The sequence below is a fragment of the Mytilus galloprovincialis genome, chromosome 4, assembly GCF_965363235.1.
Source record: "Mytilus galloprovincialis chromosome 4, xbMytGall1.hap1.1, whole genome shotgun sequence".
Classification (NCBI taxonomy): domain Eukaryota; kingdom Metazoa; phylum Mollusca; class Bivalvia; order Mytilida; family Mytilidae; genus Mytilus; species Mytilus galloprovincialis.
The window spans coordinates 84981937-84994315 of NC_134841.1; the positions used below are offsets into that span (position 1 = coordinate 84981937).

A 12379-nucleotide genomic window follows, 5' to 3' on the forward strand; every position below is an offset into this window, starting at 1 on the left:
AATCATTTACAATTCAAAAACCCTTCCTGTTTAAAAACGATGGCGTGTACAAAATTGACGTCAACTGTAAAATGCGCTTTTAAAAGATGTTTAAATTAATGCAACCCTGTTTAAAAAAGATATTTTAAACAAGGTTGCATAAATTTAAACATCTTTTAAAAGCGCATTTTACTGTAAAAATGCGCTTTTAAAAGATGTTTAAATTTATGCAACCCTGTTTAAAAAAGATATTTTTAAACAAGGTTGCATAAATTTAAACATCTTTTAAAAGCGCATTTTACAGTTGACGTCAATTTTGTACACGCCATCGTAGCTACATGCGATATAACGCTTTTAAAATATTTTAAACTTTAATCTCTCTTAAAAAATAGTTTATATTGTCGTTTTGTTTTTGTTTCAAAGGTATCACGGAATAATGGTTTATTTTTATGAACAAAATATTCAGTCACCTGCAATTTTTCAAATTATACATGATTGTATAGAATGGCATTGATCATTATCATATATTTCAATACATTGATTTAACGTTGTTCCTCACCAGTGCTCCCAGTCAAAGTTATCTATACATATTTTATTACGTTTTCTTTTTCCTTAGATATGTAAATCACAATATGAATTTAATGGTGATATTCATCAAGTGTGTCAGTTTCATCGTTCTTTATTTGATTGAAAAATTTCGGGTAAAAAGTCGGTGCAAAAAGTTCAAACTCTACGATTCCTTCTCAAAAAGGTGGCCATTCTTGCTCAACAACAGCATGTGTTTTTCATCTTTCAAATATCCAACACCACGAGAATGAGGTCCCATGTCCTTGTCAAAAATAAAATCCCACAAGACTTTTAACCATGATGTATGATAAGGTTGGTCGTAATATTCCGCGGCAATTCTTTTCACTTCCGGTAATTTATGGTATGGAATATATGGAAAGTCGTGGTGTTCGATATGGTATCCAACATTAAACAGAATAAAATTCAAAGGCCCATAATATGAATGTGTTGCTTGTCCTTTATTGAACAGATAGTGTTCGGAAATAAAATGCCCAGCAAGCGGATGGAGGCCCAGTCCAAGAAAGGTCCCACTCACGAGATAAACAATTGATTTAACGCCTAAAAATTTCAAGATTATTAAGTTGCAGGTAATTTGTATTGTGCTATTGATCATTTCCCATACAGTCAAAGGTTTTGGACTTTTATAGAATGGACGAATTCCGTGAATTGCAGGATGAATAAGTAGCCATAACATTTTTGTTATGGGATTGCGAAAAAGATATCCTTCTAAACGCGTAGGAATATCAACATCTTGGTTCTCCTCGCCAAGGTATCTATGGTGATCTGCGTGATATTTCTTATAACTTATAGCCATTGGTACGATTATGGGAATATTACACCAAATACTAAGCAATCTATTAGCCCAGGGTCTTGCATGACCAAAGGCTAAGTTATGTCCTATTTCGTGTATTGCACTACCGAGTGAATGATTCAAAACTCCGCCAAAGCAGTAGGCTAGAATAAAAATTGAACTCCAATTAGCCTCTTGTAACAACCAACACATTAACAGTTGAGCAATGACTTCTGCTGTTACAATATAAGCAATTGATGGATCATATCCCATTAGTTTCTTAATTTCTGGGTATTTTCTTAAAATCTCTTTCCTACGAGCAGTGTGTGGCTCTTCTTCGTAAATCCAGTCTTCGTTAGATGAGTTTATCCGAAAGTCTAAGCTCGCACAACTTCGGAAGAATTCCATTTTGCCTAAAATAAATATATCCATAGATAAATATATTCAACCAATGACATATAAAATTGAGAAAGGAAATGGTGAATATGTCAAAGCGACAACCATCCGACCATAGAGCAAACAACAGCCGAAGGCAACCAATGGGTCTTCAATGTAGCGAGAATTCCCGCACCCGTAGGTGTCCTTCAGCTGGCCCCTAAAATATGCATAATAGTACAGTGATAATGGACGTCATACTAAACTCCGAATTATACACAAGAAACTAAAATTTAAAATCATACAAGACTAACAAAGGCCAGAGGCTCCTGACTTGGGACAGGCGCAAAATTGCGGCGGGGTTAAACATGTTTATGAGATCTCAACCCTCCCCCTATACCTCTAGCCAATGTAGAAAAGTAAAAGAATAACAATACGCACATTAAAATTCAGTTTAAGAGAAGTCCGAGTCCGATGTCAAAAGATGTAACAAAAGAAAATAAATAAAATGACAATAATACATAAATAACAACAGACTACTAGCAGTTAACTGACATGCCAGCTCCAGACCTCAATTAAACTGATTGAAAGATTATGTCTTCATCATATGAATATCAGGTACAATCCCTCCCGTTAGGGGTTTCGTATCATACTATCATAAAATATATGAGAAGAACATAACCCGTGTCATGCCAACAACTGTTTTTTTAGAAATAAATGTGTTTAGTTCCGATGCAAAGACCCTATCAGTGAATCAATGTTAAAGCCAAAATATGCAATCTTTAATGACCTGACAACAGTATCGTAACTGTATCCCCTTTTAATAAGTCTATTTAAAGGTTTTGTTAGTTTCTGAGGAGAATACTGACATTTTTGTGCTTTATAAAGAATATTTCCATAAAATTTTGGATGTGAAATACCTGAACGTATAAGATGTCTGCATGTTGAGTTATATTTACGAATTATTTCCTTATACCGGTGATAAAATTTAGTAAATGTTTTGACCAGTTTGTGATATCGAAAACCCTGGTGTAATAATTTTTCAGTAATACATAAATTTCTCTCGTTAAAATCTAATACATTGTTACATACACGAGCGAATCGTACAAGTTGAGATATATAAACACCATAAGATGGTGACAAGGGAACGTCACCATCTAAAAATGGATAATTAACAATAGGAAATGAAAAATCATCTCTTTTATCATAAATTTTTGTATTAAGCTTCCCGTTTATGATATAGATATCAAGATCGAGGAAAGGGCAGTGGTCATTGTTATCATTAGCTTTATTTAAAGTAAGTTCTACAGGATAAATTTCTTTAGTGTACATACTGAAGTCGTCATTATTTAGAGCCAATATATCATCCAAATATCTAAAAGTATTGTTAAATTTTTGTATCAAATGTTGTTTTGATGGGTCTTTGCTAATTTTAGTCATAAATTGTAACTCATAACAATACAAAAACAGGTCCGCAATAAGTGGTGCACAGTTAGTCCCCATTGGAATTCCAATAACTTGACGATATACGAAATCTCCAAAGCGAACAAAAATGTTATCAAGTAAAAATTCAAGTGCATAAATAGTATCAAAGCATGTCCAATTGACATAGTTCTTTTGTTTATTGCTACTAAAAAATGATCTAAAAGAGTTTGAACATATGTACTCGCATTCCGACTTTTTAAATGCCCAGTTAATTAGGGATGTGAATTTTTTCTTAATAAGAATATGAGGCAAAGTGGTATATAGGGTAGAAAAATCAAAACTTTGAACAGATTCAAAATCACCAATATATGCATGCAATTTATCAAGTACTTCCAACGAGTTTTTGACACTCCAAAAGTAATTAATTCCACTATTTTCAAAGGCCTTATTTGAACAATTTATTATCAGGTTTTTTATTGTACCAAGTGTACTAGTAAGTAAAACAGACAATTTAGTAGTTGAACAATGGCTAGAAGATGAAATAAATCTATATTTGTAAGGTTTTTTGTGCAGCTTCGGAAGCCAGTACATAGTTGGGACTTTCATTGTGTTTGGTTCTGCTTGTAAAGAAGTAGCTAAAAGTTTATGTTTGTTACAGATGTCGTTTTCTGAAAATGAAGTCAGTTGGAATGTTGGTGAATTCGTGATTTCCTTTTGCAGAACCTCTATATAAAATTTACGTCAAACAATAATGATATTATTAGCAGCTTTATCAGCCGGGACAAAAACAAATTCCTTGGCTAGTTCTGTTAGTTTATTTTTGATACGCGAAATAGGGTTTTTATAGTTTTTGTTGAGGGTAAAATGTTCTTTAAAATGTTGTATTCGAATATCAACTATCTTCATTACTGAATTAAAAAAAGAGTCCAAAGATTTTTTGTCAGCTTTTTCCCGTTTTACCCATTTCAAACAGTAGGCACGGAGTGAGTCGTTGATGATATTACGACACTCATTCCAGTTAATAGTTGACGGGGGACGATATTTAGGTCCTTTACTGAGGAATGATTTTAACTCTCGGTCGCGAACGATGTTAAGGTCTCCTGTTATAACATGGGAAGTTGGTCCATAGGTGTATTCTGAATTACTGCAATTACACGACATAGGTGTATTTTCAGTGATATTTACATCTTTACACAATTGGCTATAATTAAACACATATTTTCGGGTAGATTTCTTGTAAATATAACAAATGAGAGGGAGTTCAGTATTATCAAAATATCCAGGAATTTGGTCTTTAACAGAATGGTCGTTAAAAATACCGGCAATATTTACAAAATCAAAACCTTTATTGACATACTTTATTTTAATAAAATGTTTTTTATGATCTTCAGGGCGATCAATTTTTGGAAACAGTTTAGAATAACAATATGCCATTATAATTTGGACAATTTCATACTTAGGACTGTAATATGAAATTGTGTTGCAATCCTCTAAAATTTTATTTAATTTATTTATAGGTAAAGAACAAAGCTTGGTTAACAGATAATGTCTGCCGTTGTTTTTTGAAATGGAAATTAGGTCCGAAATATTTGTATGGTTGGTCCGAAATTTTCTTTGATTGCGATTTTTTCTGCGTCCATGAGAACGATTTTTACGAACAGTTTTAGAAACTATATCCAAAATGTTAACAGAATCGGTTCTGTCTATATTGTAATATTTTTCATCTGATGATGAGTATGTGTGCTTGTATCGATTAAGCAGACCCACAGCATGTACTTATATTGTATCAACTTTATAACTTAGAAAATTGTGAGCTCAAGACATGTTTGTCATGTGTTGCAGCAATCACACGGCAATTTTCAAAATCTACAACAATATATCAATAGGTCAGTGAAAATTTATCTTGAATGGTATTGCTAACCCACCAATATACATGTAACTACATACATGTCAAGACAATACCTATCCGATACGTTGTTTAATTATGTCATTGGTTCTATTCAGATACTGTAAACAATTAATAGAGCTTTCTAACATTTTGACGAAAGGTACGAACGAACGGAACGGAAGCATGTATTATATTTCCACGATAACACATAGAGTCCTGGTTTTATTTGGTAAAACAGCATTGTTTTAGAAATCAGACGTATATCTTTAAAAATTTAAGCATACACAAATAAAACACGCTTTCAATATATCATTTTATTTTACACGTCGTTTGTTGTCCCCCACCTAACGCGGCCTTTCGGGGACCAAAATGGAAATACCTTGCGTCCATCCATCCGGCGTACCGTCCTTCAGTCCGTTCTGTCTTATTAGAGCTTGTTCTTTGAACAATTGGTTTTTAATTATATATATTGTTTTGTTCATTTACATACATTTTAATGTACAAAATTTCATTACAATTCAGGACGAAGACCCAATTATGCGCTGAAACAGCGGTTCCAAATTGAAGCGTCATGCAATTTAAACCAATCACAACGTTTTGGTGTACGCTTTTGAAAATATTATCTAGAATGCATTAGATTCTGGAACGGCGAATTGTCCAGCTTAAATGGCAAACATCAAGGTGAATTGCAATCGAAGTTCCATGACGCTTCGATTAATTCAGACATAAATATTTCAAAATAGAGGATCCCTTAACCGAGTCTTACGTATGATTCGTCAAGTGTACGTACCTTTGGTCAAATTGTAATAAAGCTCTAATATCATATTGCTAAAGTGAACTTTAACTAAATAAATATTGTTGTTTGCGTTTAAAGCTTTTAAAATGTCAATATTGAATGGTAAATAAATGGTCGACACCAGATATTCACGTAGTAGTTTTAACACGTTGACGAGTCTTCTTCATATACTACCAACTATATTTCAGAAATAATCAGGTACCCCTTTTTAAACTCGAAAACCGCAGAATTTACCCAGCTTGAAAGGATGTCATTAAATTTGCTGAAAAGCTCCTAGTCTATATGACTTCTTAAAGTTACTGAAGAGCTCCTAGTACATATGACGTTTCTAACTTTTAACAGCGTTTTAATTGAAAATGTGTTCAAAGTAACCTGACTTACCCTACGAAGATATATATCTGATAAAGATATAAAAAAGGGTAGAATATATACTATATGTATCTATACTATGATAACTGTCTGGTTAAAACCACTGTTTCAATCTTCTTTCAGTCTGGGATCCCCCCCCCCTTTTTAAACCTTAAAAGATCGACATATAAAGTCTAAGAACCATTATAAGTAGAAAAAGAAAAGGTAAATTGAGTATTCAAATGTAATCAAATTTAAGGAAGTTATGAATATGAAAAAAAAAACATATTTAAAAAGGCTATGTACTTTACTTTTTTACTTTTATAAGGCATATTTATTCATGTCTGTGTTCTACTGGCGAAACTGAATCAAGCGTAAATAGTGTACTGTATTGACATATCATGTTTTCTTTAAATTTATAAATGTGTTTTTTTTCTTACATGTAGCTTCTGTATAGAATTGTATTTGAAAAAAAAAACATATCAGAATACAGATATATTATAACAACATCTTTAGTACAAAACAGTCTTGATCGGCTCATGAAAGTATTCAGAAGTAAATGGATAAGAGTAAGAACACATTAAAAATACTTTAAAAAATAAACAATAATACAATAGCTAGACTATTTACAAACAAAAATACAAACAAAAAAAATAGAAAAAAATGGTCAGTTCTTTAAGCGCCTGTGGAACTTTATGAAAACTCTTAAACCAAACACTTTTTTCTTTTAAAAAATGATTAAATAAGTGTATTTTGGTATGTTATTTTAATAATTACTCTTTCCCAAAATTTTCGATTTTATAAATTTATACTTAAATCTTACCTTCTGATAAATTCCGTTTTTAGAAATTAACTAAGTCACACATCAAGTGACAACTAATAATTGTAAATATGACTCAAAGACGTTGATTTCAGATTTGTTATGACAACTCCCTATTAAAGGTAAAGTAATGGTTACAATTATGAAATGTTCCATTAAACCCTAGTTAATGAACTGCTATTGCGAAACTCTCATTATTATCAGCAAAAATCTATCATGTTAAAACTAGCCTGTGTTTTATGGCGTATTGAAGTCCATAATAGACTTAAGATGAAGTGGTATGAGTGCCAATCAGACAACTCTCGATCCAAGTCACAATTAGTCTAATCTACAACACAACTTTCCAACCAAAAGTATTTATTATCTTAAAGTTTTTACAGAAATATCTACGGTACCTTTTGATTAAATACTGTAAAAAATTTGAAGAGCAGGAAAATGTCAAAACTATCCGAGACGGTCGAAACTGTAAAGATTTCATTTAGAAAAAAACATCGAGTAAACTGAACTTGAATTTGAAAATCCAAAAACCAAAAAAATGAAAGTAAAAAAGGCATGATAGTAAAATAATACTATCGATTATATGTTGTTTAATAAATAATGTATTAAGTTATTTATTAAAGGATGGCATTTGCAGTGAAAGCTTGCTCTACATTTTCAACTGGACGTTAAGCAAACAAAATCATCAATCGTGTAAGAATGGCTGGGAGTTTAAACAGTGATTAATTACACTTAATATTGCATATTCATTCAAAATCAAACTCTCAGTAGACACTAAATTGTCGGTGTTCTATCCGGCTGAAAAAATAATCGATTAACAGACCAATCACTAGTCAATATTTTAATCGGTTGAATAATATAAACAAACACGTTTGAGAAAATAATTATGTTCGAAAATCCAAATAAATGGGACAAGGCAGTAAGAGAAACCATAAAGAGATGGGCATAGTATCGAATTCATAACAGTGTGGCTATGGACATTGATTGGGGCACTCTAATATCCCATTGACTGGGACAGATTAGGTGAACGATCGTCTATAACGCCCATTGCTCACGACGTCCTTAATATAAACATTTAAACCGTGGGGTCACCAAAGGTTCTCAACGCCTATATAAAATAATTCGAAATACTAATCAGGAATTTGTGTTTTGATTTATATTGATTAATTAAACGTCCTTTACTTGTGTTTTTGTTATGTTTCGACAATCAATTTTCATAATAAGATATCGCAAAGCCATGTTCTTTCAGAAAAAAGAATGACTTACTGAATGCATGTATTGATTGATTATCTTTTTCGGATTTAACAATTTCGATTGTCGAGTTATGTAATCTTTTAACTTTTATCTGGTCTAATTTTATTTTAGAACGAATGCATAATCCACTTTCAAAAGTTGTGCAAATACGAAACATAAAGACAAAATATACTTCTGCCCTGTCTTTTTCGTACTTAAAAGTTATTGGATAGTAAGAAAGCTATTTGGATTAAACCTTGTGAAATTTGCATGCATTTACGTTATTGTATTGGCAAAATGTATCATTTGGTGTATATAGGAAACTTAAACCGTTATGTTATACTGCTACTATACTTGTGAAAAACACTTGGCAACAGAAACGCATTCATCTTATCTATATAAAAAAAATCGACCCAATTTACATAGAAATGGACGTCTTCGTGCATTTGTGATCGCAAATAAAATATGTTCCGGACCTTATGAGTATTTGGACCATACGTGTATGGTTGGACCATATTAGTATACCCTTATGGTCATGATATATGCGTATGGTCCAAATACTCATTTGGTCCGGAACACATACATGATATTCTGTGCGTTGTCGGTCGTCTATTAATTTTTTTCTTTTGTTGATGGATTTGACGTCTTTCTGTGAGTGATTATTTGTTCATGACTTAAAACTTACTTGCAAATAATTTAAAAACAAGACTTGATTTATAAAAATGTCCAAACAAACCATGATTTTTTTTTAAACATACATCACATCCATTGCAAAAGGCTAAAATTCGCCAGGTCTTTAATTTCAACTAAGTGAGTTGACTAAATTAATGTTGCGGACCATTTTCCAATTTCCATGCGGTATCCCTATTTTTTTTTTTTTCTTGCTCATCTTTTATGTTTGTTTTTTTTTTCATCCCAAGACCTCTTGGAGCTTTCATTCTATAAAGTGTGTATTTTGCTAATGGTCGAAGGCCATACGGGGACCTATAGCTTGATAACGCCTGTTGGTTCCTGGAAAGAATGTGTCTGATTGTCTATCACACTTCATATTCTTATTTTAACATGCAGTTATATCTATGATAAGAATGAAAATTGAATTGTCATTGAGACAAAAACCCAACCAAAGAGCAAAAAAAAAAAAAGAAAAAAAAAGCCCAAGGCAACATGTAGATCTTTCGTATCAAGGGAATTGCTATAAATATATTTATTTCAGGTTAATAGTATTAGGCCATACTCAAGTTATAAAATAGATCTTGTCGTCAACTTTTGCAACCAGCTTCTATGTTTCTATAATGCACTGTTCATCTTTTTTGGGCTTCGACTTTTCCATTGGACAGACAATTTTGTTTTCGACTGTTTTAAAAAGATGCATTTTTTTACAAAATCATACAAGTAAGGAGTCTCTGGCCTTTGGTAGTGTTGTATGTTAATTAATGTTTGTTTATTTATTTGTTTAGGAAATAAGTATGACGTACATTTTCACTGAACTAGGACACTTTTTATAATAGTTTTTCGATATCGCTCGGGCAAAAATAATTACGAATATAATGCCTACCCATGCATTGAAAAAAAACGGGTATATACACAGTGCAGCTTCCAACAAGAATACAAGATTTATTGATTTTCAGAATGCGACCAAAATTAAAAATTTGCTCGCAGCGGAAAAAAATTCAACAGTTTGACTTCATTGAAATAAAATAATTGTTATGATTTACACACCGTTACTTTTTCCAATATAAATATTCGAACTATTTTGTTTGTTGTTTCCTTATAAATTTACATCATTTTTAAAAAGACCACGCGTCTTCGATATTTAGAAGACTATAAAAGCGATGTTCATTATCTTTCTTCTGCTGTAAGTTTAATTTAGTTATTTTGTGTCATAATTGCCATCTCGTATGTTTTAAATTTGAATAAAGAAGATTCAGGTTGTCTTATACGTCAATGATACACACACAAAAACACGTTAACAAATAAAATAAGGTGCAACATTCATTCTCCATGAAAAGAATACATCACATGGATGTAATTTTTGTAAGAAAAATACCTATTTCGTGAGAAGTTGTGTGTTGGACTTGAAGAGCCAACGCAAACTGACAAATATCTGAATGAACGAATCGATTTATGGTATATAAAAAAAACAAAGCCCACATGGTTAGTATTGAATAAATACAAGGCCACTCTTAAATGATCACAACGTAGAAGTTTTTGTTCTCTTAATCAATAAGATATTTTCTGAAATAACGCGGGTCCCTATTAACTTAAAAGTTTTTTTGTTTTTTTTTTACCATGAATAAACTTTTTTTTATTATTATTATTTATTGATATCAGCTCTGGACATTAATATTCTTAAAAGTGAAACTGTTGTAAGTGATGTTATAATAATTATTTAAAATAAATTCCTTAAATGATTTGTGAAAAGAAAGTTTCATTTTATGTATCAGAATTTGTAACAAATGATTATTTAAATCCCCACTTGAAGGCCTCCGATAGACTGAGTGAGCATAAAATCATCGCCCACGACAAACAAGTTAAAGGTAAACTTTTCAGTACAATTACTAATAAACGTTTTTCTGTCGACCACACTGTTATGAATTTCGTTCTATATACACATATATCTTTAACTCTGCCGCATTTTCGCGCCTGTCCCAAGTCAGGAGTCTCCACTGTTCTTGTATGTTTTCTTAGTCAAGTTTATTTTATATATGGTTTTATGACGTCCATTTTCCTTGAACTAGTACACATTTTTATTAAGGGGCAGCTGAGGCCCACCTCCGGATACGGGATTTTCTCGCAAGGTTGAAGACCCTTTGGTTCCCTTCATTTTTTATCTTGTCATTGGTCTGGTTGTTTTCTCTTTGACAACCTAATTTTTATGGTAAACGATATTCTTTCATACACTTCATTCTTCTTGTTCATTTTTAAGTTTTTGAACCTTGTATCTTTTGATGTAGACCAAGGATTTGTACGCTAAACAAATCCTTGTGTAGACTTTGTTTTTTGGTATTTGGGTAGATCACCATGAGAAATATTTGGCTAATAATGATTATTACTCATGCATAGCTTGCATAACATTGTGTAAAATATAAATATTTCGTACAATCTGAGTGAAAAGATATAGTCTCTTTGCACTTTAAGAAGCCTTTCACAAGGGTCCAAATTTCCCCACCCTTCATTCTGAGTGATCCCTATTACAGGAATTACCTTTTATATTTATTGCTACTTACTTCTCATTCTGAACAATGCATGAAATATTCGCCACTGGACGTAAAGCAAAACACTTTTAATCGATATAAGTTATTTCATTAACCTCATACCTGTAAGGAGTAATAGCATATTCATTTGACATATGCAGCTATTTTGAGAATTACATAATGGTTGGTCCGTTAGTATTTTTCATAGCAAAGAAACATTATACTGATTTTATACAAAACTTGAATAACTTACATAAATCTTATCGTTTGTCGTGTTGAAGAAAATTAACTTTGAATTTTTGAGATTCTAGAGCTTTTCTACTTCAGCAATAGATTAACTTAGCTGTATTTGGTAAAACTTTTAGGATTTTTTGGTCCTCAATGCTCTTCAACTTCAAATTTAATTTGGCCTTTTTAGCTTTTTTTATTCGAGTGTCACTGATTCTTTTGTAGACGAAACGCGCGTCTGGCGCAACTACTAAATTTCAAGCCTGGCATCTATGATGAGTTTATTGATGATATATCATTAATATGATTACTCTATTGTAATGTTTTTATGCACAATAGCAATTACTATTTACCAGAGACATATATACACATATATATGTTACATAGATCTATGTCTCGGTATTTACTAAAACATATTTTGTGAAACTCATATACTACAGTCATTAGATTCCTAACGATAAATAGGCCACAGAAGAGAATTACTTGGAACGGAAGTTATCATTTGACAAGTTTTTCAACAAAAAATTACGACAACTGTTTGAAAAAAATGACGACAGAGCACTTTGAAACATAAGCTCTGTCCTTATTTTCTTTTCTTTTTTAAGAAAATTTGGTGCCCATTTGACAATCTTTATCAGAGATCTCATTATTACAGCGTTACTGTTAAATTTTAGCTCTTTTTTTCTCTTAGAAATCAATTAAAATTTGAAGAAATATAGCATTAGAAACTTATAAAATT

General features: G+C 31.8%; 1 protein-coding gene across 1 annotated transcript; it reads right to left on the reverse strand.

The window, feature by feature from the left end:
* Positions 1 to 223: 223 nt before the first annotated feature.
* On the reverse strand, positions 224 to 7191 carry LOC143073210 (sphingolipid delta(4)-desaturase DES1-like). Its single transcript, XM_076248572.1, has 2 exons — positions 6992 to 7191; positions 224 to 1749 (listed from the first exon to the last, which is right to left on the reverse strand). Exon 2 carries the CDS (start codon positions 1742 to 1744, stop codon positions 710 to 712), a length of 1035 nt encoding a protein of 344 aa, XP_076104687.1. The 5' UTR covers positions 1745 to 1749; positions 6992 to 7191; the 3' UTR covers positions 224 to 709.
* Between the last annotated feature and the right edge of the window lie 5188 nt (positions 7192 to 12379).

Excerpts from the sequence above, each read along its gene's own strand:
- LOC143073210 (XM_076248572.1), bottom strand. The coding sequence starts at position 1,744 with ATGGAATTCTTCCGAAGTTGTGCGAGCTTAGACTTTCGGATAAACTCA.